The sequence below is a fragment of the Electrona antarctica genome (genome assembly GCF_951216825.1).
Source record: "Electrona antarctica genome assembly, chromosome: 5".
NCBI lineage: Eukaryota > Metazoa > Chordata > Actinopteri > Myctophiformes > Myctophidae > Electrona > Electrona antarctica.
Window position 1 is genome coordinate 37,644,052 of NC_136810.1, and position 27,886 is coordinate 37,671,937.

Below are 27,886 nucleotides of genomic sequence, written 5' to 3' on the forward strand. Positions count from 1 at the left end.
ATGGGTCAAAGGTGGTACTGCAGGCCCAGGTCACATTTATGAATGAATCGTGACGTAGGACATGACGTAGAGGTACCACAAGAACAGTGCGAGGGGTACTACGATAGGAGCCAAACCAATCATATAAACGCTTGAGGGGTACTACGATAGGAGCCAAACCAATCATATAAACGCTCAAGGGGTACTACGATAGGAGCCAAACCAATCATATAAACGGTCGAGGGGTACTATGATAGGAGCCAACCAATCGTATCAACGCTCGAGGGGTACTACGATAGGAGCCAAACCAATCATATCAACGCTCGAGGGGTACTACCCGGAAGACTTCGTCGTGGCTTCAAAACGTCACTGAGCAACTTCCATTGAAGTGAATAGCGGGGGGCGTGGCTATCGCTCCTCAATCCGTTCTCTAGATATAGCATAGCTCTATGGTGAGAATAATGTTTACAGGGTAATGAACATAAGACAGAAATAATGAATAGAACATGTTAAAATATTTATTTCAAATAAAAGGTTGAAGGGGAGAGGGACAAAAAGAATATACTTGTTCCCATGAGAATAACGATAGATCAGTGCTTGTAAACATACAGACTAGAACATTAGGCCCATCACATTCATTCATGTGATCTTAAACTCCACTTGGATATCAAGAACAATATGATTAGAGTTCGTTCTTAAAGTTGTGATAGCTCAACATACTGATTGTTTTGCAGTCCGCAACGGGCATTCATCAACCACTGAATTACTGTTCCAGTCCTGTATGTCCTGGCGCCATTACAAAACAATGATAACCATAGTGGAGTCACGCAGATTAAGGAAGTTTATCAGCACGGTTTGGGTACGTGTGACATTTCAAGGGCCCCACAATGATACCTTTTTTTTTTTATCATAGTACTGTACACACTTTCAAGAATGCTTTTTGACATCTATCAAATCTTTTGTTCATTAAAAGGACACCAAAACTGATAGAAAAACTGAAACTATACTCTCACAGATCCGAAGGAAAAAAAAATAAATTATTTATTTAGTAACACTTTTATTTGTTTAAAAAACAAACAGAATATATAAAGAAAAGAACACGCCTTGGAATTCTAATATTGCTCAAACTTTCAGAGGAAATGGCATGTTTGGAATTTAAAAAATAATAATACAAAAGACCCTTAAGTGTGGAATACACTACACCCCATTCCACCCCACCCCTCCCCCTTTGTCCTGGCTTCACAAACTAAGCATAAAACAAGCTGGAACAACCAAACGTGTTCTCCCTATATCTGGGCTAAAACCTATGAACATAAATAACAAAAACAAAACAAAGCACAGTAATTTGGCTTTTACAATACACAGCTTTGAGAGTCCATCCAGTGTCCACTTTTCCTTCCTCGATTATGAAGATGAAGAAAACAACAACGACATAAACAACATCAACAACTACAAACAGAAAATGACCGCCTTCTGTGGAGAGGGAGAGAGAGAGAGAGAGTGGAGCGAAGAGAGGAAACTCAGTCCATTGTTTGTGTTTGCTTGCATCTCTGTCGCACCTCAGCGGAAGCCTGTTTTCGCCGTCGTCACGGCAGCAATGTACCAACATAAAGGTGTCCGTGTTTATGCCTCTGGGGCTAGAGGCGCCGTGTGGCAATGGAATTAGGTGCAAGAAGGGGTAGGTGGGGGGAGGAGTGCTGGTGGTCCAAGGTAGGTAGGGCGGAAGGGGGGTGGGTGGGGGTCTTTAGTCTGTAAAGTTTCAACCCTCGCTTGTGGGAAGAAAAGTCGGGCCAGGGGGGAAAAAGAACCAGGAATTCCATCTCACTCACTCACACACACACACGCACACACACTCTCGTACACATGCAGCTCCTGGCGCCTCCGTGTCCACGAACACTACTCTCACACGCAGCTGGACCCAAACAACACCCCCTGGGGTCTCTAGGTGGTTCGCTCCTCACCGCCCGCCTCCTGCTTTGTCCTCCGCAGGTTGCTCTTCATCTTGATGAACTCGGGGGTGTTCTCCTGCTCCTCCTCGTTCTTCTGTTGCTCCAGCTCCAACTAGGAAGAACACGGACATGAGGGAAATTCAGTTGTTTTCAAACAGTGGTCCGGGGACCACCAGTGGTCCTTGAGGAGGTTCCAGGTGGTCCCCCAGCTAAATGGAGAATTTGTAACCAAATGGACCCTTAGAATATAGATCTTTAACTCTTGAGAGCGTGAAATGAAACCAAATGGACCTGTACGGGTCCATTTGGTTTTATTTTACATTTGACATGCTCTAGTATGTGAAGAGTCTGCCTGTGCTATTAACTCATGAACTCGTGAAAAGCTGGAATTTGCACGATGGCAGGCTCTCAGTCAAATCTGGTCACAAATGTTGGTCAGTGGCTCAAGTGCCGAATAAATAATGGGCCTTGACATGAAAAGGGTTGAAAACCACTGGGTTAATTCACAGGCAGATGTTTGTGTTTATGTATGTTCAACTGACCGGCCTACATAGGAATGCTCTCTCTTTGTGCAGATGAACATTGCTCCTAATTTGCTCATTCTTTATGTTTTGTTTAGATATAAGCACCTGAATGTGTTGTTCTGTGTTGCAGTGTAACAAAGTCAAATTCCAGTGCATTTTGTTGTAATGAACAGTTTCCTGAATCACATTCACCTGCTCTAGTTTCTGTTGTCGCTTCATGAGCTCGACCTCCAGGTCGCTCCTCTTCTTGTGGGCCTCATGCTCCTCTTTCTGGGCCTTGAGAATCTGCTCCCTCTTCCTCTTCTCCAGAACCTTCTGAAGCTCTGGCTTGTTCTGGGCAGCCAGACCCCTGGGAGAAAAAACGAACAGCGAGAGAGCACGTTACTTATACAACAACTTAAGTAAACTAAATAAATAAATAAAAAACACACAAGAGGCATGCCCTGATTCTACTCTGACATGGAGATCTGAAAGCACGGTTCCGAATGAAAACGTCAATCATAGTTTAATGTTGACTTTTCACATCCCAGATTAGTCCAGATTTGTCCGTCTAATCTGTGGTATAGGCACTAGTAGGTTTTATGTGATGATGCAAGGATCATGTATTTTTCTTCTGTAAACATTTGTAGGGATAAGACCATATCCACATCATTAAATCTCATTTAGCCACAAATAACATCTGTTACATGGGCACTGCCATGGTTTAGAAATGCATCGCGACATAGAGAGGATTCTTTTTTTTGTAGTGAAACTGAACTAAGGAGGGCAGGGTCCTTTCTGTACAGTACGGGGATTTCTTAGATGAGCTGAAAATGTCATAACGAAGGAGGTGGGGCTGGTGCTGAGGATTAGCCCATAGAGTAATGGAGAAGAGACAGAAAGCAGAAAAAGATGCTTATATGTGGGAGAAGAAGGTTGAAGCGAGAGAAAGAGACATGCGTCCAGCTTCAAAAGACAATGGAAACAAATATCAAAGTCTCAGATTAGGGAGGAACAGTAACGCGCACACATATGAAGAACCCTAGGCCATATGACCCAGTGTCCTTAAGGTCTACTCTACACACAGAGCAGCATGAAACCGATTACTCAACTCATTCAAAGAAAACTAGGTGTATTGATTTACTGTCATCATGACAAGACTCATGGACTGAGAATGCAAGTAGACGGAAACATACTGCAGCTAGTTTGAGCTCAGCACAACAGCGCCTTGGTTTAAGACGTTAATAAAAAAAATCACACCTGTGTGAACTGAGTGGTGTAAGGTCTTATATAGACTGATCAGCTGTGGTCTGACATTACGTAATGTCTGACATAATGAAATCACACCCGTGTGAACTGGGTGACCATAGCAACCGTGCTCATTTTTTGAGCACGGACAGACAGACAGACACGTAAACTAACAAAGCCAGTCGTAGGAGTGGTTTACACCACTCAAAAATAAAATATCACACCCGTGTGAACTGAGCGGTGCACGCTGCTCAACAACACAGCTGGCTGGCTTGCAGCCGTTTGTACTCAGACATACAGACATACACACACGGCCAGTCATTGGTAGCGGTTTGGCACCGCTCAAAAAATGCCAACGGTTACATAACCCTCCTCATTGTTCTAATAACAAATAGGTGGGAGTTCATTTTCCACCAGGGTGGTCCCTGCTGTAGTTAAACATGTCCTGGTTTTCAGTGACATGGAGGGAGGGGTCCTACGAAAACACTCAGCCGGTGCCTCGGCAGGGTAATTAATGTGATTAAGTCTGAGGGAGGAGGTCAAGGTTACTCTCTCATGGCAATAACATCCTCCACTGTGACAAGAAGAGATGCTGCTCTGCTTCTCTCTGGCATGTTACATAAGCATTAGACCCCTGACCCCGCCCACTCAGGAGACCCTCTGGCACTCTAGGAAGTTACCTAATACCTAATGTGTATATATATATAGTCCGAGGACTTTCATAAGTGCCTACTACCCCGGACTTGTAAAACTGATGTCATGCTTTTCCTGTGTGTTTATGTGGAATGGAATGTGTACTTTGATGTGTGTGTCAGTCTGCTGCTCTGTGTGTATTTGAGTGTGCTCGACTCGTGCGTGGTGTATATGCATAGGAGGGGTCATAACATCGTGTATATGCATAGGAGGGGTCATAACATCGTAGGTAACTAAGGGGGAGGGAGAGACGGACACAGACCGACCCACAGCTGGAGATGGTTTTGTAATCCTGCTTACATAACTTAGTTTTTTCCCCCTCCCCATCCATCCATCCAGCCGCCCCCCAACCCCAGCCCCCCCACCCCCCCATCTCTCTCTCATATATCGCCGTGACTAATCCACCATGAGGCGAAGCATCCATTGTGTTGCATTACAGCGCAGAGAGCCCAGTCATAACAACATTTACCCCTATTAAACCCACTAGGGGCCGATCTATAGGCCCCCTACTGCACTGGTTCCCAATTATTTTAGCCTGTGACCCAAAAGAGAGATTAGACGTTTGCCCGGGACCTAAACTAGTGAAAATAGCAGATCTACAAGTTCACATGAGCTTGTAGATCGGCTATTTTCACTACTTCTGAAATATGTTTTCTAATTAATGGAATTTCTTTCATTTTCTTTGTTTAGTTATTCATAAAATTACTGGGAAAATAAATCATAAAATGTTGATTTTAATTCATGAAAATTCTAGCTTTTTTTTGGGAATTTTTTATTGAAAACGTTTTTAAGAAATAATAATTAAAAACAAAATGTCGGAAATAAAGAATAAAGGGACCCATGAAAATGTGTCTGCGATCCACCAGTGCCCTACTGGGACCCAGCCCATAGCACCCCACCCCATTGTGCAGTTCAATGACATTGCTGCATCTCTTTGGGACAACGCGAACACAACATCAATGAAGGGCATTCCTCTTCTCTGCTTCGGCTAAAATACAGTACAGCGTGTACTCCCTCTGCTTCGCCTCTGCACTGAGCATATTGTTGTGGTTTCTCTTTTTCATCATAATGCACCTCCGTCTCTGACCTGTGTAAGGCTGAAGCTTCCCGTCTGTGATGTAACAGCTGATATGTGCGTGCGTGCAAACATGCGCAAGACTGTGAATTTATGAATGTTATTTATAGCTCAGACTACAGAGCCGCAGGCAAATGTCCATAAGAAAACACACAGGCACACACACACACACACACACACACACACACACACACACACACACACACACACACACACACACACACACACACACACACACACACACACACACACACACACACACACACACACACACACACACACACACACACACACACACACACACACACACACACACACACACACACACACACACACACACACACACACTTTTAATATTGTGCATTCCAGACTTGGGTTTGGATCTAAATGTCTTTAAGCGGTTTGTGACGCAGTAATATACTGAAGGTTTTATATAATACCTCTTATTAAAGTTTCATTGCAGAGCTTTACATAACGGTGATGCATCCCCCCTTGGGGTTGGAGGGACCAACGTCAACAGGCTAGATAACAGCATGTCCAGAAACAACGATAGACGGTAGTCTAAAATCATACATTAGACTAGACCAGTGGTTTTAAACCCTTTTTCTTTATTTTTATCAAGGACCATTATTTATTCAACATTTGAGCCACGGACCATTTGATGACATTTAGCCTCTCAGACCCCAAACTAAAGGATATTTTGTTATCAAGATTTTGTCCACAATTCCATGCTGTATTGATGTTGGTACCATTAGGAGAGATAACAGGCAAAACGTTGATCAAAATAACAATCCTTCTACATTCTCCAATTGTGTAGACTTAAGTACCCTAATGCAGATGTTTAACAATAATTTAACTTTTGAGAACTCTCAAGAGTTAGAGATCTATAAGGGTCCATTTGGTTACCAACTCTCCATCATTTAGCTGGGGACCACCTGGAACCTCCCCAAGGACCACTGGTTGAAAACCACTGGATTAGACTACTAGAATGAACCAGGAATACCAAAACGGTCGCCCCCAAAACAGTCACCACAAGATCCTAAAAGTAAAGTACAAGAATACAAGAACCAGCGTGTGGTCGCCGTACAAAAAAAGAAGGGGGGCGAGCGTGTTTTTGGGCCTTTCGGTTACCTGAACCAGTAGTATTAGCTATAAAACCTTGTAAATCGAGAGAGAGAGAGAGAGAGAGAGAGAGAGAGAGAGAGAGACAATGAGAGGCATGAGCCAAACTCCAATACTCTCGGCCACTCACTCACTCACACTCGGTCACTCCAGCATGGAGTGTTATGGTGAAATGGGTGACCTGCTGAAATATGTGACCATTACAACATAACACCGCCATGCTGGAGTGATTGAGTGTGAGTGGCCGAGATTTTGGGTTATTGGAATTTGGCTAAAGAGTCACTGGTGTTCCCGAGTTCTGACCTCTTCTGGTTCATGAGTAACTCTCGGTGGAGGTCCTGATGGTTGCGGGAGGTCTTGACCGGGTTGATCAGCTTCTTGGGTTTGATAAGTTCATCACAGTCTCCCTCCAGGTAGTCTGGCTCCGCCATGACACTCCCCCCCCGTGACAGAGATAGACCAGGGTCACACGGATCTGCACGCACAGGAGAGAGTTTCATTACAACACTGTCGTTAGAAGATTCAGGGATGCACCGTTGTGAAAAGTATACAAAAACGTAAGCTCATAAAGCAGTCTCAGTTTCACCTATGTGAAGTCATTTTAAAACATAATTTAATTTACTCAACTTTTAAAGTAAAGTAGCAAAGTCAAATGTTCACCACAGATAGCATTTGTCCAAACAAAAGTGCACACCAACATGTTTATGTAAAGGGAAATTGCTCACGGTAAAGTAATCTTTTGTGTGTGCAAATAATTTAAGTCAGTAGCGAGGCATAGATATAACAATTTTACTTTAATCAGTAACAGATATTTGGTTGATAAAACAGTTTCAACTGTGGAGACTCGAGGGTCTGCCAGGAAAAAGCCACCGGCGCCCACCGTTTAAGTCTCAGACATTTTGTCTGCTTAACTGATTTAAATACAAAGGCATATGTTTCCCAGACAGTTATTTCCGCTGAAAGCACAAGTCAAAAAGTTACAGCTAGGTATGTAGCCACTAGCCAGGGCTCAGATGCTTTTGCTCGGCTGTATATCAATGAGGTAATCAATGTTGGAATTATGTAATTGTTCCACACCGCAAGGGGAACATTTCATCCTCCTGTCTAATGCTGGCCGATATGGACAAAATTAACCCATTAAAACCTGAGGACCCGATTCTACAAATGTCTTCTAAATCAGTTTTCTGAAAACCCATTTTCATGTCAAGGAGCCCAAATATATGTATTTGGCCACCGGACCCCCATCTGAATATATGTTGTTCCTGGGACTCCCAAGAAGCAAATATTTGAGTTAAAACCCTTGCCACGAAAGCATTTATATTCAAAGATTTGTGCCACATTTATAAGCTCATTTATAAGCTCACAAAGCCAGTGAGCTTGTAGATTGTCTATTAGCAATTTCAGAACATTTGTGAAAGTATAAAATAGGGCTTAAGTGATTAAAATCACGGAAAGACAACATCTCAGGATATTATTAATTCCAGACAATATCTAGTCTCATTCATATCACAACATCAATATAATATCTATATGCCCAGCTCTACTCCTGCCAGATGATGTGAAATCCATATATTACAGCCAAAAAATGAAATCAGCACATCAGTCCCTCCATTTAATAGAATGTATCAAAGCCAGCACTTTCCCTAGTTGCATATAGATGCCTGAGCACTGCAAACATTATAAAGCCCATAAATAACTGTGAATGTCTGACGTCTTAAATTAACTACAAAGTACATGCAATACAACCTTTTATTGCAACTTCAAACACAACTTAATTATTACATTTTATGATACGGTCGGCCACAACTACAAGAGAAATAGGCTATTGTTCTTCAAAAAGAAAAGCATTTACCTGTGCATCGGACTTGATCGAACGGTCTAGCCTATTCATGTACCTTACAATCCAAACTGTATTTGTGTAAGCACGTCTAATCGCTTGTCACATCACAACATTGTACATTCACCACTGTTCTCCAGACATGTTTTGCTGATGAACAATGCAGACCATCTTGCAAAGAGCACATAACCTCATGGTTCCACTTCCAATCTAAACGCCTTAAACAGCCAAATCTAAATAAGCCTTTTTTTATCTGTGTCAATGTCCAGCCTTTAAAAACAAATATATACATAAGTCTTTTGTACACTCAAATCCACAGTGATGAGATGCACACTTGCCAATAGCAACTTCTGTTCAACTCACCCTGCAGATGAAAGACGGGGTATCTGAACATAGTCGCCATCTCTGCTGCTAGTACGCACGCGTTTGTCCAATTTTAGGAGAATGATTTTGTGAACGGAGTGAGAAAACGGCTTCTTTTGAAGTGCACCAGCTGCAGTTTGAATGAGTCCTGCACATCAGCCTCCTGCTGAGGTTTGAGAACAGTCTGCCCTGAGCGAGCTTTATTATGGACCACAGCACAGCCCACTCACATAACACGCCCCTCCCTTCTCCCCCTTCCTATGCATTCACCACTCTGGAGCAACACCTAGGCTTAAAGTGCAGTGCCTCTCTCCAGATTCCACAATATATAGTATCAAGGACAGGCTTCAGACGTGCCTCCTCAGGAGACTTGGTTCAGATCTGAAACCATTTGTTTTGGCGTTAGGAACCCGTTGCGACCGCATGCCCTTGCTGACGTTGTGTGTGTGTGTGTGTGTGTGTGTGTGTATATATATATATATATATATATATATATATATATATATATATATATATATACACACACACACATACATACATACATACACAAACTGTACACACACACACACACACACACACACACACACACACACACACACACACACACACACACACACACACACACACACACACACACACACACACACACACACACACACACACACACACACACACACACACACACACACACACACACACACACGCTTCCCGTTTAATAATGTATTAATTAATTGTCACAAACTTGTCTTTGCACGTGTTGTAGTGTAGTAGACAATAAAATCCCAGAGACCTGCGATGGATCAATTAAAAACAAAGCACAAAACCTCTGTAATGGTCCTTGGGTGCCACTAGAGGGTGACATTCACACACACCACAGAAGTCAAACTATGCCAGTTACATAACAAAGACCCCACCAGATAAACATGGGGTTTTGGCTGCACATAACATAGAACAAAGAACAGTGGCACAAAATGTCCCCAAAAAAAGAAATCACGGAATATACTGAAAGACGCACATTATCATCACATTTCCCAATGTATTATAATGCTGCATTATATAATAATATGAACCCACTGTAGAAAATTAATGGCAGGCAATTACTGGAGGAACCGAGGATATTGCCTACTGGGTAAATTGCCATATGCTGTTTTGTAGATACAGTATGTGTGAGTGTGAGAGAGCGAGAGGAGGGGAGGTCAGTGGCACGGCTTGTGATGTGGAGAAAGAGGAGGCTGTGTCTTTTGGCTAGAGTCTGTGTGTGTGTGTGTGTGTGTGTGTGTGTGTGTGTGTGTGTGTGCACGTGCACGTGCGTCTGTGTGTGAGCGTTATGTGTAAGAGAGAGAGAGCACACGTGCTGGGTGCTTTGGGTACATCAAAGGAGTCCTGTGTTGGTGCTAGTGGCGGGGGGTGGAGGAACTATAACAGTCTTGACGGTGTTGTGAAAGTGTCCGTTAGCTTAACACATCTGCTGCCACTTCCTGTATGCCCCGAGGGAGATGGGAAGTGACATAGGGAGTTCAAACAGCCCCTGCATGCTGCAACCCTCAAATTGAAGCCCAGTTAAAAATCCGGCCTTTTCATCGCTCAGTCGCGCCCATATAATTTGGTTTTCCTATTCTGTCGCAGCTGGGAGCAGTGCAGACGAATGTGTGTCAAGAGGGAGGGTGTACAGTACATTAGTACACACTGGTCACTGGTCATTCAAAACCCAAACACCTTCCTGTTTGTAGATGCAGTGTGATGCAGATCTTGCCTTCACAGGAAATAACATAGGTATTTTGTTCTAGCACGTGTACGTCTTTGTGCAGAGCCATCTGTACAGTCAGTGACGGTGCAAATCGTGCTTTACCACTGTGTGTGTGTGTGTCTGTGTTTGTTCCTTCCGTGCGTGTTATGGAACACCGCGTTTGGGACAGTGTACACTTTGAGTGTACACTGTCTGCTGTTCCAGGAATCTCCATTAAAATGGTTTGTTTATTGGTTTTGGAAACACACCCCTCTCAGGAGTGCACACGTGCACACGCCGCACGCACACACGCACACTTAATGAGCATCCATAAGAGCGAGGACTCCGCCAGCCTCCAGGGAAACAGACGCGGCATTGAGGACTCTCTCTAAATGTCTGAGCTGCTGAGCATCACTGTTAAGCAAGCAGAGCCAGGTGAAAAGGCAGGAGAGAGACTCGGGCTCATGGGTCAACTCAACAGAGAAAGATCTAAAAGTGAGGAAGGCACTTGCATGGAGGGCCCTGAATGGCATAGCCAGTGTATGGAACTCCAACCTCCCCCGACAAATCAAACTCGGCTTCTTCTACGCAACGGTAGAATCTGTTCTCCTATATGGCAGTGAATGCTGGACCCTGAAGCCAACTCTGCAGAAGGCTCTAGACGGGTGCTACACCAGAATATTACGACTTGTTACGTGTAGTGCACTGCTCAACATCAGCAAGAGTACACATGTTACCAACGAGAATCTGTATGCCGGAATATTCAGGGTGAGCGACAAAATAGCAGCCAGGAGAATGAAACTCGCAGGACAATGCCAAAGACACCAAGAGCTCCCAGCCAGCAAACTGGTGCTGTGGGAACCAACACATGGGCACCGGTCACGAGGACGTCCCATACTAACATATGTGGATGTACTCAAGAAAGATGCAGGAGCGCAAAGCACCAATGAGCTGGCCGGATGTATGGAGAACCGGGATGACTGGAAGCGACGATGGAAGGCTCGTCTGAGGACGACCTAGAGAGAGAGAGGTGATAAAAGTGATCCAAAGGACATACACCTAACGCCTAACGTAGTCTCTTCAGACTCTATTTTAGCCCGTAGCACTTGCACTAGCCTCGACGACCTTACAGGCGTAGGCAAAGGCTAAGCTTATGTAACTTAGATAGCATATTATGTAGACATAGGATTCTAGTGTATACTCATATCGTTTTAGGGCCTTAGCTTGCTTATGATACTTGATGATTATGTATTTGATGTATTACCATGTGTTGTTCTTGCTTACTACAAAGTCGCTCTGGATTAAGAGCATCTGCTAAATGCATAATATTGGATCTATAAGCTCACATCGCTTCACGGATCGTGTTGCAAGCCCATGTTTATTTCAGTGTACAACATAAGCGTACGATGAGCCGATTCCATGCTGTTACCATAGGCGGGATCGTGAGGCTAGTGCCAGTGAAATGTACGACATAAGCAAAGAAGAAGAGCCACATCCGCCCGACCCAGAAGTGATAGCCCTCCAAATCTGTAGTCTAGCCCCACTCTCTAGGCTGTGTACTAACTTGCGGACAATTAATTGTCTTAGCACACGCTCAGATTCATGTTTTATAAGGTCCCAAACATGGTACTTCATCTCATTTTGAGCAAAACAAAAATCACACCCGTGTGAAGTGAGGGACGCTAATATATTAAAGTCTAACTCATGTTGCTATGATTAGGTGATGTAATGGTGATGTAATGGGAGGCCTGTGGAGGCTAGCAACTGAAGCAAAAAAAAGGCACCAATAATATATTTTTTATATTTTGTAATCAAATCTCGCGTTTCTTGTGGATGGCCCAGATGGTAATAATAGCTTTCCTCGAGATATCTCGTGGATGGCTTGGATTGGGTTAGGATAGGATAGGAGGATCCTCTGTGTACGCCATTCTCACTGTCGTTCTCAGGATCCATCTGACCTTTATGTGACCAGGAGGAGCTGGAGCTCACATCCTGTTGGGTGTCATACACTTAGACAGCTAGTTTTATGGTCATGGGACTAACCAAACGTCCGAGAAAATAAGCAAACTGTCACACATGGCACTGGAGGAAAACAGACCATCTATTACAAATCAGTGGACGACCAGACCAATGTCAACATGTCAATGGCAATTTTGTACAAGTTATTGAAAGGGTCTTCTTTGTACCTTTCATTTAAACCTTGTGTTTTCCTGGGTAACCTCTCTTCCCTATAGCAACAGAACTAGCTCTAAAATGTATAAATGTATAAGTCCTATGTTTTAATATTGCCTATGGCACATATTGCATGAAATCTAGCATGCCGTCATTCACCCATCTATGTATATGCGGACGTATGTGTGTTTAACTGTTTTTATGGCATAGTGGACGGCATGTGATAGGACGTGTGTGTGTGGTTACTGATCAAACACTTGTTTGTGGCAGAGAGGGTGTGTCAGAGAGAAAGAGAGAGAGAGCATATCCTCGTTGTAGGTTGCATTAGAGCTAATTGAATTATGGCCTTGGCAGGGCTCGGTACCCACACTACACTGCATTGTTGCGTCAGCAATACTTGCTCTGTCCAGCTACAGTGTGACGTAAAATAATAGGCTGCGCACGCACGCACGCACGCACTTATTAATACACTTGCTTTAAGTGATTTCAAAACCAGCGCTTCACTGTGACACCAATTGCACAAAGTCAGAAGAACATCTGACATGCACAAAACACACCCTTATCATTTCCTCTCCACTATCATTTTTCCACTGTCACCATAGATCATCATCACACTTCATCAACGGAAATAACACTCAAAACAGGAAATACTGTAGCTTAATACCAACTTATTGACACTATGACTCTCTCATTTCCGTTGCATGTTTTCAAGAATTCAATTGCTGAACCGTCCAAAAGGCACCTAATTTGCAGGTACTTTCCAGGAAAGTAGGGGTCTGATCAAATGAAAAGTAGCAGTAGACCACACACACACACACACACACACACACACACACACACACACACACACACACACACACACACACACACACACACACACACACACACACACACACACACACACACACACACACACACACACACACACACACACACACACACACACACACACACACACACACACACACACACACACACACACACACAGAAGGGGACAAGACTAGAGAGGTAGACAAGAGAAGAATGATAAAGATCTGCACTGAAAGAAGAGTGAGTAGAGTGAGAAAGGCTGAGGAATGGGCCAGATCAGACGAAAGATTACGAAACATCGCCAACTACAGTTCGAGTTGTTCAGCATCCCTTTTTTGGAAAATAAAGAAAAGAGCGCGAAAGATGGAAAGAGAGGAGGAGGAGGTAGAGAACAGCTGGTGGCCTGCTCCAGCATCTGACCCCATGTCCTCTATGACACACACACACACACACACACACACACACACACACACACACACACACACACACACACACACACACACACACACACACACACACACACACACACACACACACACACACACACACACACACACACACACACACACACACACACACACACACACACACACACACACAGCGCTGCAGGGGGCTGGTCATAACCGGTCAACCATCATTGGCTCCAACGACATGTCTGTCACCAGACTACTCCCAATCTGTCACTAGTGAGCCAGCCAGGATCACAGCCGTCTTGACTGACACGCAGGTGCCTCAGCTTAAGACTCAATATCCATTTTTGGGATGAGTTTGATTGAACATTCCCTGCCCAATACATATCGTTGCTGTCGGGAAGACACCAGTGACAAAGCACCCAACTCCATTCTTGAGGTTTTCGAGCAGGTTTTTTGTGCATAAATCAGTGCTATTGAACACCCTTTACGTCTGTGTGTTCTGTTGGTTAAAAAAAACATTGAACCAATGAAAAGTGGTAAAAAGCGCTTCGGACAAAACCTCTTAACTCCATTGGACCCTCAAACTGTCTGCTAAAGCATCTAACTCCACCACCTCTCTCCCTCTCAAGTCACAAAACCAACTTTGATGTGCCAATAGGCTATTGCTTTGTTTGTTTTTTTAAATCACACCCGTGTGAACTGAGTGGTGTAAGGTCTTATATAGCCTGATCAGCTGTGGTCTGACGTAATGTCTGACGTAATGAAATCACACCCGGGTGAACTGGGTGACCGTAGCAACCATGCTCATTTTTTTACGAACAGACAGACAGACACGTAAACTAACAAAGCCAGTCGTAGGAGTGGTTTACACCACTCAAAAATCAGTGAGGGGCGCTCTTATCATCGTACATCATCATGACTTAAATAGACACTACGCCCTTGCTCAGACAATGTAAAATTATCCATACATTGTCAATGGGAATTTAATGTTTGTGTAGGACGGAAATCTACACTAACAGCTGAATATAGAGGCCGGGGGGCTAGCGCCCCTCAAAAATATAAGGTTTTCTTAATTTCTTTAAAAAAATAATCTCTTTTTCATTTCCTGAAAAATGAACATTTTGGACATTTTGGTTTCTTCCCGACACCATCAGAGATATAATAAAACATGAACCTAGCAAAAGATTGTTCCCATCAAGAGAAAATTATGGCAAATATTCTAGCAAGTCAATTTGCCCGCATACACTTCCCTGTTCAAACCCTCCCTCTCTCGTCCACTCATTCACTCTCCCTTTCATTCAGCCAGATCCCATGTCTCTCATGCACACAGATGGGAGGGCGGCCCACCCCTCCAGGGAAATTACGTCATCAATACCCCTAAAGCAAGCCCCACACCCACTTTCCCTCCCTCTCTGACACACACACAGTCTCACACACACACAGTCTCACACACACACAGTCTCACACACACACAGTCTCACACACACAGTCTCACACACACACAAGAAGAATCAGGGCTTTTGGTTAGTCTGCGACTCTGCGTGTTAATGAAGCGGTCATTTAGCCATAAAGTGGAGAGGCCCTAATTAAAACACAAGGATACATGGCCTTTAAACTGACAGCTGCTGGGGGATGGGGGCCAGGGATGAAGGGCGAGAGAGAGAGAGAGAGAGAGAGAGAGCCAGCTTGTGACGCCAAGCGCATGTCCCACGTCGAGTCCGCACCGCTCATTTACACATAAGACGCATAAATCATGTAGACGTGTACGTACGTACGTACGTACGTATGTTTACGCCACTGTGACACATTGCATAAGCTTTGCCCCCAACAAACATCCGCCCACTGAATTTGTGTTTGAATTGCATCCACGAGTCAAAAAGGGTTTAATGACCCGGCCTCTCTGGCTTATTAGGCCCAATGAGCCTGTCAGTACCTGCCCCGGATATAAACCAAGAAGACAAGCGCTGAATTCCAGAAGAACTGTGGTAGAAACATCCACTATGCAAAACGTATGTGTGCCCGTCTGCCCGACCGACTGCCCGTACACATTTAGAACAGATTATACCTGGAAATTAAGGCCCGGTCCTAACTGGGACCGGCCCGGCTAATTAGCATAAAGTTATGCCCGTTCTTGGGGGCTACCCAGTCACACCCAAACACAGAGAGATAGCACGGAATTGCAATTCCGTACATACATGCCCTAGAACACCCCCAAATCTGTACATATGACACTGAAATCCTCCCCATAGACAATGACGGAGGGGCGCCGTCTCTACCAAACTTCAGCCACGGGAGACACCACCGAGCCGCGAGTTGCCGTGTCGAGCGTTGCGAAGTTCGGTAGAGCTGACTGAACAGAAGAGAATAGTAAGTAATGTCAAACCCGAGCCCACCCAGCCACGGTGAAATAGCACTTCCATATTAGTGAAAGTCGCAGTCAAAACAGTAGTCGTGTAATGTGTACAGATTTTAGGGTTCTCTATTCTGTTCGCTATTTCGCCGAATTTCTGTGAGATGGGGTTGAGTATACTGTACAGTATTTGGGTCAGGAGAGACAGAAAGAAAGACAGAGACAGAGGGAATGCAACGGTTCAGCGAGAATATGCTGGGGGTTTGCGTTTTGGGGGTTGTGGTCTGTTTCTTATTTCCTGCCTGGGAGAGGGGAACGGGCGCCTGGAACGGAGCAAGGTTGAGCAGTACTAGTCACCGTAAAAAATCTGTGAGTGTTCATTTAACTATCGACAGTGTAAAAAAGGATCCATTTGTACACACTCTGAGTCAAATGAACACTCTGGCTGTATGTGAGAGCGAGGGGAAAGAGCAGCTGAATCCTGGAGAGGCTCATCATCACTCACTGACCCCTGAGAGCTACTCTCCATACAATGTCGTCACCGAGGGAGACCCTGGGTTGTGAGAAATTGTAAGTGGGGTGTTAAAGGTTCATAACACCCACACCATGCCTACGTACGTACAACACAATATATTATGTTTTCTAGCTTTAGCTGTGCAGTGTGGACTGTATGGAGGCAAAACGTTGCTGCATCTCTCTTCATAATTAAATTGTGCTCCTGTACAGTGTGGTTTGCAGTGTACAGGCCCATTCTTATGGTTGATGTGCACTTTCTGTCTACGTCGTTTTATCTAGGTGTACAAAAGGTGTATGAGGAAGAAAAGAAAACAAGCCTATCTTGTAATGTTTTACACAATGAAGACAATGGATTTGAGAAGTATATTGTGTGTCCGGCAACAGTACCCCACGATACATATGACAGGCATTTCACTGCAAGGGCAACACAAAAATATTTATTTTATAAAAACTTATGTTCAACCGTTCATTACCGTTCATTTACTTTTGTGTGATTTTCCAGCGATCAAAAAAAGAAAATCACTGATGGTACAAAACAAACTTTAAACGCCTATCCTAAGCTGAAGCCATTGTGATTGTCTCTCATGCACACGTCCAAGCCAGAGTTGAATAGCATATTTGTTTTCTCTGTGACAGGTAAAGAGGGGTTGAATGGGCTGAACGTGAAAACAAGCTATTAAACGCTTACGAGCAAGGAGAGCTGTTTGTGAATGGCTGGATTTTATCTTTACATGTGTGTGTGTGTGTGTGTGTGTGTGTGTGTGTGTGTGTGTGGGGGGGGGGGGGGGGGGGGTCATATAACTTTTTATCCCTTTTGTGTTGTTATCTTGCATGTTCATTATATTATGTAAATAACAATATGATAATGATCATACAGCCTTAGTGCATGGCACGCTCTCCTGATGGTATAGGCCACGGCCTGTGACAAGTTGGTGTCATGTACATAATTAAAACCACATGATTTATTGAGGTATATGTTTCTGGTGCTGACCAATACAGCCTTGGCAAATGCAATGGTGGGGGAAACCGTGGACAGTGCTGCTGAACCACTGTCTGCTTTCCTCCACAGAACTTTCACAGCTGGTTGAACAACACTTTGCTCTAATTACTTTGGTTTTGAGGAGTACGCTGCTCTGACTGGATGACAAAGTCGGCCGCCAAAATAGTTCCCGCACTGCCCCTTCAAATGTATCGCAACATCCCATCAATGGCAAGGTTGTTCCCCCAAAAAGAAAGAGAGCTTCCCTTTAGCAGGCCAGCTCTACAAAAACTAGACGCTGTTTTCACTTTTCTGTCAAGAAAACATACTATACCAACATTAGACTTGTGGCCTAGAGCTTTTAAGAGGACTAAAGACTTTCCTTTTTAACAAAGAATTTGGTTAGCTATTCGGGTTTTAACCCCTTAGGTTTTCTTTTCCCTCCTCTCTTTTTTTTTAACTCCTTTTTAGATTGTAGCACTTTGAGGTTTGTAAAAGTGCAATATAAATCAAATGTATTATTATTATATTATTAGAGAGTGGGACTTGCCAAACTTGGTCCTTTTAAAGATACAGTACATTTCAGGCCAAGGACCCTGGCTTAGCTGATAGAGATGAAGCAGGGACCCTATACTGTATACAGTTGTTTTGCATATTATTTTAACAAGATACATGGAGGCTGCCAGAGTATAAAAACATAGCAATGTATTTGCCACTGTTGACCTGCATTTTTGCCATGAAGATAATTGTGTAAGTGTTGTTGCTGTTTGTTTTCACTGTTGTTTGAGACCGAAGACAAATTTCCACACGTGGACAATAAATGAAACTAACTAACTAACTAAGTTGTCAGCACTGGTTATGCAACACTTTTAAAAACGCAGAAGGCACATGGATGTGAAGTATGGTCTACAATAAAGGACATTATGCAAGTAACTGTGTGTTGTTGTGGAATTCTGTATCAATTTGACAATATTGATGAGGTAAATTGGAGTCGAGTCGAGACAGTATTCTAGCTGGTGATGGTTATGTTTATATACATCATTGGTAGAAGTAGCTCTGGTCCATAGCCCTAATGCCCTTGCTGCTCCTTGAATTAAGGCTATGCCACTCTCGGCTTGACCAGCCTCTCCTCTGTAGTGAAAATAAAAAGAACGTTTTCGCTACTCACCAATACAAAGACGGGTGGTGTCATTACTTTCCTTAGTGGAGGCACTCTGAGACCCCCACCACACAAATAAAATTAACTTTTTGGCCAGAAAGAGTTTTTTTTTCACCGGAAGGAAAAATATTGTCTTGAGGTTTTCTCTTGGCAATAGCGGCAGAGGGCGCAGTGGAGTAACTAAAAGTTACTGAATCAAGATATTGAATCAAGCAACTTCAAAATTGTCTGGGGTGCTCTTTTATGTCCAAGTAGACGTTAAACTTACTTGTTTGAAAGTGAAATATCCCTTTAATTATTTCTTTCCCATGTCCGTATATACGTACCCCGACGCTAGGTGGCGTCATATCCCAGGAATGTATATATACGTACCCTAACGTATACTCCGTCTATATAATGGTTGAGTCCAACCGCAGCGTTTAACATTGGTCCGGTTCCTATGGCAACGCCCCACCGTTCCCAGCTATGGGATTGAAAATATAATCACGGTGTAAAGCAGTTGAAAGGAGGATTTTCAAACCTCCATAAGTCGGATTCCAGTAGAGCTGTCCTTGGTGGATCTTCTGCCATCCAAATTTCGGATTTAATTTGTGCCTTTGTACCGCGACGCTCCCGCCATGTAAAAGCTTCTGAAGAAAGGTAAACAGTGTGTGCTTGTTCCAATGATACTAGAGTGTGTGTGTGTAGCGAGTGTGTGGCGGGGCGGGCAAAGATCCGACTGTTAAAGTGTGGCCCCTGGAACTGGGGTTTATGCTAACAGCAATAAATTAGTTAAGTTGGGTTCCTCAGACACTCAGAAACATTTATTGAAGAGTGTCAAAATGGTATAGTGAGCATGTTTGCATTTTGACCATGTTAAAATGCTATATTTTCCGTTTCAGCAGCATGTACAGACAAGTCTTAACATCACTGTTTTGCATTAAAGAACTGTCAGCACTCAGCAGCATTGAGGAATCGATAAGCTTGTCAATGATTCAAAAGTCTGATTCTCGATTCCCATCCTTATTGGGGGAAACAAAATGGAAATGCAGTACAATGCAGTCCGACAGCCAACAGTGGCTCCCCCAGCAGCTGTATTCATTAGCCAGCCCTAAACACAGGAACTGGAGCTGAATCAATAGATTAAATAGTAATAAATGTAATTGTAAGGACAGTTGAGATGTGTGCGTTTGTGTGTACGCGCAGTCGCGCACATGTGTAATGTGTGTAATAGACAGAGATATAACGAGAGACAAAATGTGAATGAGTGTTTTTTTCCCCTTCTTAAAATGTAGGATTTTTCTTCATATAGAACAGCACTTTTTGAGTGGTGTAAACCACTCCTACGACTGGCTTTGTTAGTTTACGTGTCTGTCTGTCTGTCTGTCTGTCTATCTGTTCGTACCAAAAAATGAGCATGGTTGCCCAGTTCACTCAGTTGGTCACCCAGTTCACACGGGTGTGATTTCATTACGTCAGACATTACATCAGACCACAGCTGATCAGTCTATATAAGACCTTACACCACTCAGTTCACACGGGTGTGATTTTTTGAAAACAAATACCGTGGTATAGATAGAACATCAAGCTAGCTTGAGTGTCAATGCTATGGACAGTGAACCTTTTGCATTAATCTCTGTGGGAAGTATACCATTGAAACATGCCTGGGTTACAGCCGGTTACTTTGTACTAATTATTGAACAATGTTATTTTTTTGTAGCTTTCGCTAGGGCTCCTGTCGCTGCATGTTGCGAGAAGGGCCCCGGGGGGCCACAGAGGCAGATTACACAATGAATGGGACAGGCACAGACACCACGTTGAGTCACCCCACGGGAATGTGATGAACCGGCAAACTCCCATTATTGAGCTGGAAAGCACACACACACAGACACACACACACGATGGTCAACATAGGTGTTTACATACACATGACATATGGATGTCATTTGGATACATACTAATCTGTACACCCGTCTTTAAAAATAAAATAAATAAACGAATGAAAGTGCTTATGCTGGTCTGCCTGACCAAGGACTGGTGTGTGTGTGTGTGTGTGTGTGTGTGTGTGTGTGTGTGTGTGTGTGTGTGTGTGTGTGTGTGTGTGTCAGTGTCAGTCTGAGGTCACAGCTGCCAGTCAGATACAAAGGCTGTCCTATAGCCCAACTATACTCTCCATACAACTGGCAGTGACAATTGTCCACCTATATACCGTATGTTGGTCTGAGGGCAACAGTTGTGGTGTGACAGGCGTGTGAGTGGGGGGGGACGACGACGACTGCAGTGCCACATATGCCCTCACAAGGACAAATACATCTTAACAAGATCCAAAGTTATAGATCTACTATATCTAATAAGTAACTATTAATGCACCAAGTCTCTGTACGTCTGTACATCTACAGTATACGTGTGGAATCCACGTAACTCGAGAACCGTTCACCCCACAGACTTCAAACTCGACACACGTGTTCCGCACCCCCACAGGGAGTGCAGTGCCCGGTGTCGAGTTGGTCGGAGCCACGGTTGTCCAGAACCGCCACAAAAGGCCTCTGCCGGGCCACAAAAGGCCTCTGCCCGGGCCAGACTCCATATTTGGGCATGCCTGACAAAGAACTGTTTGACATCATTCTGACGTCTGCATAGACTCCATATTTGGAGTCCATTCTCTGTTTGGATTCCTGTACCCACACACAGTATTATTTAGTGTATTATAATTGAAATCTTTAGAGAACTAGAAAACGTTTGTGATACGTGGACAAAATGTGTAGGAGTAATATAAACATTTATTTGTATTTATTTATTGTTTAATGTGCCTCCCGGTGACGCTATAATGTATAATGTTAAAAGGGTGGCATTAATTGTTCTTCAATGTAGTGGAGGAAGTTTCACAGCAATTGGGCACCGAGTTCATGATTTGAGGAATTTTGTTCAAAACGGGCCACACCTGCAAACTTTAGATATCAATCTTAGCCAACCACCATAGAATATTTTAAAATAATTCACACCCGTGTGAAGTGAGGGGCACTCTTATCATACGTCATCATTCATCATACATTATACGTCATCAATGTTTGTGTACACACTTTTGTCTTCAATGATTGTGTTTACACAGACCCACAAAGCTGGACATATAACTATAACCTATAACTGCACATATCAAAAAGGCAGATGTGGAAAAAATGCATGGCAAAGGTTTTTCCATGGCATCTAGGGAGTGCAGTGACCTATAAACAGGCAATTTGGGGCAGAGGTTCGGAATTGGGAGTGTGTGTGCACACTGCACAGTTTGGCAGCGACCGGGTCAACGGGCATTAGCTTTTCACAGACAGACGGAAATACGGACGGAAGTACGTGGTGCAAAACATAATCTCTCCCCATGCCTTCGGCCTGGTGGAGACAAAAACAGTTTGGTTTTATGAATGTGAAGAATCCTTTAGCCATAAAAGAAACCTCCTGTTGAACAATGCTTTGTGTTCTGCTGTGATGTGTGAGACCCCTATATAAAGACAGGGAAAAGCCAGCCCCACTCATCCATTGGCTGAGCACAGCTGGGAGTCCCGCTCTCATTGGCAGAGGAGCACATTGGGAAGGATTAGGGAGAGTCTCCTTTGTTTACATGCTGGTACAGAAAAAAAAGATAAGAAAAGGAACCCCAATAACAACTGTTACCTCGGGCAACCAGGCGATCTCCTGTTAAAGACGGACGGACACGTGGGAACACTGACAGAGCGCGTACACTCACACGCACAGACGTGGATAACGAGGTAACCAGGTGCCCCAGAAACAGACTCAGAGAGTCTTTGTTCTCAATAATCTATCCTTTGTGTGCATACAGACAGAGCCACTTGAGAAGCTTGCACGCGCACACACATACTATATACTGTACATGTGTGCACCCTCAATCGTGCATGCGCCGCCATTGCACACACACATGCAATTCTATGAATACCTTACGGGACAGCTGGTAATCATAGGGTTTCGTGGCACGATAAAACTTTCCGAAGCCATTACGAGTGTATACTCTGCAACTTCGTCTGACCTCAGGCAGCAAAGATGTGGCTCTGTCTTTCCACAAGATCACGTCCGCATGCTCTCCTCTCCTCCTCTAATAAGACAAGTACATCATACGTCTTGATTCAGACTTATACTAGGAGCTTAATCCAATTCATGTGATCTCAAGACTCCCACTCTTCCCTACATTTCAACCTAACAAGCCCCGAAACAGGACAGCAATTACTGTATGCAAGCGCACACGCGTGCGTGATCCATTCTCTTCTATGACTACATAAGAGTGTGTGGCTCCGTAATGGTACTTTATTGTGATTGAAGCTCCTGCAGAACAGAGAGAAAATCAATGGGATGCATTGGAGTAGCTGTGCGTGTCTGTGTGTGTGTGCGTGTGTGTCTCTGTGTGTGTCTGTGTGTGTGTGTGTGTACACAAACTAGTGCGTGTAGCGTAGGTATGCGTGTGCGTGTACACAAACTAGTGCGTGTAGCGTAGGTATGCGTGTATGTTTACTGTGTGCATGCAGCATTACTCTTTGTTCTATGATCTAAGTCTTGTATACGGACCACATGCGCCTCAAGTCCTAAACATGCTCAAACAAAGGAAAGTATGGTAGGTAACATCCAGACATGTCTGACTGACATTGTACAGTACGCCTGATGCCGCGGGGCAGTACGTACCCCCTGGCTGGCTGGCTGTCAAGAAATTCAATACCTGAACTGTGACATCATGAGCTAAAAACCATGGCAACAAAACCACAATGTGGTGTAAACAGGCCCTTTGTGCTGTTGCTGTTGGTGGAGGTCTGTGATTTCATCACTGCTGTGTGCATTGCATCATTGGGTTATTCAGTCCAGATTGAAACCTATTGTCAGGACTAGTAGAGTCCAATCGATGTATCAGTTTGCCTGATAATCGGTTATTTGACTTTTTAATACATCCGTGTCGCCAGATTCGCCAATTATGCAACCGATGAGCCGATATGTCCCGATTTTTTACCACTGTCCTCATTTTGGGCATGACATTCAGGTCGACAGTTTTTTCCCTAATCTAACAGATCTACAAGCTCACATCTTGATGCATTGTGAGCTTGTAGATATTTTGTTTATTTTTTAAATATATATTCAAAATGATGTTCATAATTGGTTGTCTAGGACTTTCCAAAATCAGGATTGGCATCGCTCCCAGAAATATGGTATTGGCTGTGCTCTAATTGTCAGTGAGTGGACAAATGGTAAAATATATTATATTTAAAAAAGAAGAAAGGGCATTCAACTAATCATTTAAAAAAAGTAAACATCTTTATACCCGCCCAAAATGAAAGTCCAAGTGATGAAGAAAGGCCAAACATGTTCTACAGAATAAGCCAAGGAAGTGTGCAAGCAGGTGGATCGAAAATCAATGTCCACTAATACTACTACAGTCAGTTAAACAGAAAGAAAAAAAACTCTTTGTTGCAGAACTGAACAGGGAAGTGTGTGTGTGTGTGTGTGTGTGTGTGTGTGTGTGTTCGTGTGTGTGCACTTAAGCCTCTCCAACTGATCCAAAATGCCGCAGCTCACTTGGTCTTCAACCAGCCAAAATTCTCACACGTCTCCCCCCTTCTCCGCTCCCTCCATTGGCTCCCGGTCGCTGCTCGCACAGAATACAAAACTCTGATGCTGGCATTCAAAGCAACCAAAGGTATGGCCCCCACCATATCTTGCAAGTATGATCAAACCTCAGATCAGCACTCAGATCAGCCAACGCAGGGAAGCTGGAAGTACCTTCAATAAAAACGCCGGGACAACACTCCACACGTCCCAAACTCTTCTCCCTTCTGGCTCCAAAACTATGGAATGCACTTCCCATCACAATCAGAACTGCAGCCTCACTCCCAATCTTCCGCCGTAGTCTGAAAACCCACCTTTCAGACTCCATCATGGCTCGTAGCACTTGCCCCAGCCCCTTAGATAGCACTTTATGTAGACTTAGATAGCATTTTATACAATACAGACTTATAGCATGTTACGTAGACAGCACTAAAATTGCATTTTATGTAGTCATAACACTTTATAGTATAAATGAATAGTATAGTTTATATGTATAGTTTCATTATATAGATATTCCACTGTTACGTTCTTAGCTTAGGCATGTTTCATGATAACTACTTTTTATGTACTGTATGTGATGTATTGCCATGCTTTTTGTTCTTGCTTAATGTAAGTCGCTCTGGATTAAGAGCGTCTGCTAAATGCCTAAATTGTAAAATTGTAAATTGTGTGTGCGTGCCACTAAACATCTTAAGATACTGAAGTACGAACCAAGATGTCAGCAAGCTGCTGCTGCAGTACACATGAAAGAAACTCAAACTTACTAAATGTACTCACTACTCATACACAGCAATTAGCGGAGAAATGTTTACAGGCGGATGCAACAAGGCAACTGTAGTCTCTTACTAGCCTACCTATGATTTGAGAAGTGACGCATGCACGCACACACGCACACACAGTAATAGTGCAGCATGGGCTTGATCTAGGCTTGGGCTCGGTGCATTCTGCTGACTAATGAAGTCTGTAGGCACAGACAGAGCAACACCGCTGATGGATAAAGACCACCAACTCCTGTGGCTGTCTGTATAACCCCCCCCACACACACACACACACACACACACACACACACACATGGCCTAAAAACCTCGGCTCAACTTTAGGAGTAAACATTAATGGCCACTACTGTGATGTGATACGCTACTTTATTACGTGGACAGAAAACATTTAGATAGGGAGTCAGTGGGACACAGAGTGGACACATTCCACTGACTGGTGTGACATTCCATTCCACAATGTGCACATTCCATTCTAGAATGGAGCCGTATGGAGCACACATACTTTAATTGTCATGATTTGTCCTCCTTGGAGTCCAATGTAGGAAGGGAACATGCCAGGACGTTCCATAATGCATTCCCCCAACCCCACCCCACCCCACCCCACAGTCTGTGTGTGACAGTATCAGCTCTTTACGGGAAGTAGAGAGGCAGCAAGAGAGACAGAGAGCAGGAGAAAAAGGAGAGGAGGAGGGGAGTTCAAAGATCAGAAAACAGATGTAAATCGTTTTGCAAACTCTCCACCAAATGACTAACACATGTGCGGGGCCTTTCCCCTCCTCTCCTCTCCTCTCCACTCCACACACACACTCATACTCACTATTTGGCTCTATATACTGAGACAGGGCAACTTACTCATTCATAGCATTATTCTTTGTCACTTTCTCTTTCCTTTGAACACCCCATATCATTGAGACTAGACCGGTGCCCGGCTGTAGAGCACCGAGTCGGTAACGATGGAAGTTGAAGCCCCACACATGGCCCACACATGGAGGGTCCCAGGGCAGGGGCCCTGTCGAGAGCCCGGCCTTTTGTTGGCGGTTCTGGACAACCGTGGGACCGACCAACTCGACGCCGGGCACTGCACTCCCTGTGGGGGTGTGGAGCGGGCATGTCGAATCTGAAGTCGGTGGGGCGAACGGTTCTAGAGTTACATGTCTTACAGCCGTACACACAGACAGACATGGTGCCTTTATAGTCAGTTAGATCTGGGTACAATTCTATTTACCCGCTTCACCCAGCAAATCCCCCCCACAACACACACACACACACACACACGCGCACACACACACAAACACACAGCACATACTTGTGATACTACTAGTGATAAAATGTATAGACTCTAGTCTAGGCCTATATAGTTAAATATTGGCAGCAACTACCTGCCTAGCCTAAGATTTAGACTCTCGTAGATGTATTTTATCGATTCTGTCATTTTCTGTCAGAATCGATAAAAAACATCTACGAGACGAGAGTCTAAATCTTAGTCTACTACCTGCCAATCTTTTTGAGTTTTAACAAAGCAAACTATTTCATAATAGCACTGTATAAACTTTATCCGTATACAGCTGAGCTGACATCCCTGTTATATCAACGACAACACACCCCTCCTGGCCTCCTCCCTCACTCTAGGGGTGACAGTTAACTTGGGAGACATTTCACTGATGACAGTACAGTAACAGGCAGGCAGTGTGTGTCAGAGTGAGATGATGACTAAAGCCATGTGTTTTATCGGAGTGGTCATTAATGTTGTCATGGCTGGCTGCGCTGTTATTCTTACATACACCATGAATTCAAACCAGAACTAACACGAACCCAGTCTCCTTTCTAATCTAAACGATTCTCTCATAATGGAATGACCCAATTAAAAAACAAAGCCAGAAGCTATCATTCTGTTCTGTTGCACATCTGTTCTCCTCCTTAAAAAACTGGTCAAGACAACACAATAGTGTCCGCACATGCTGTTTAATGAATTATACCAAGCAATCTCAGTTTGTCTGTCCCGTCGGTCAATCGTGCGCTGCAAGCAAGCAACAAAAGAAAACAACGGAAGGTTGAGTTTCTTTTTCTCTGCAGCCAGCCAGTCTCGTGCGGTTGTTTCTCTTCTTACTTTCGGTCAGATCGGGGGGGTCCCTACTCCCTAGCCCCTTTCGGAACCCTCGGTTATACCTTTTCTGTATTTCCAAAATACAGAAAAGGTATAACCGAGGGTCCCGAAAGGGGCTAGCACTAGGGGGGGTCCCACTGTCCCACATGCACTGTCTGGGCCGACGGGACAGACAGATAATAGCAGAACGTGCTGCTTTGTTGTTGGTGCGCTCATGAAACAATAATAGGACTAACACACACACAAGCACACACACACACACACACACACGCACACCTACCTCAAACTCGATCCCGACGACACTTTTTCCAACTCGGCTTCTTTCTTTAATAATATTCAAAATGACAAAGAAGTGTTTGGAGCCACATCGGCGCGTCTTCTGCTCTTCTCCCTCCCGAATGAATCACTTCTTGGGCTATTATAATAAGGTGTGTCTGCGTCTCTCCAATGCTTTTCTATTCTCCCTCTCGGATTGGAAAGTGTTCAATAGCTACTAGCACACACACACACTCTCAGTCAGGACCCATAGAAAATGTAA

General features: G+C 44.0%; 1 protein-coding gene across 2 annotated transcripts; it reads right to left on the reverse strand.

Moving 5' to 3' along the window:
- Positions 1-472: 472 nt before the first annotated feature.
- fam107b (family with sequence similarity 107 member B) lies at positions 473-27,886 on the reverse strand. Of its 2 annotated transcripts, none has more exons than XM_079500783.1 (4): positions 27,629-27,886; positions 6,873-7,044; positions 2,645-2,801; positions 473-2,040 (listed from the first exon to the last, which is right to left on the reverse strand). In XM_079500783.1, exons 2-4 carry the CDS (start codon positions 6,998-7,000, stop codon positions 1,921-1,923), a joined length of 405 nt encoding a protein of 134 aa, XP_079356909.1. In that variant the 5' UTR covers positions 7,001-7,044; positions 27,629-27,886; the 3' UTR covers positions 473-1,920. The 2 variants fall into 2 exon arrangements, with proteins under 2 accessions (XP_079356909.1, XP_079356908.1); XM_079500782.1 differs by lacking the exon at positions 27,629-27,886 and adding an exon at positions 8,770-8,945.

Excerpts from the sequence above, each read along its gene's own strand:
- fam107b (XM_079500782.1), bottom strand. The coding sequence starts at position 8,809 with ATGGCGACTATGTTCAGATACCCCGTCTTTCATCTGCAGG. Across the intron at positions 7,045-8,769 it reads CCCCGTCTTTCATCTGCAGG|ATCCGTGTGACCCTGGTCTA; the intron begins GTGAGTTGAACA and ends CTGTGCGTGCAG. Across the intron at positions 2,802-6,872 it reads TTACTCATGAACCAGAAGAG|GGGTCTGGCTGCCCAGAACA; the intron begins GTCAGAACTCGG and ends TTTTTCTCCCAG.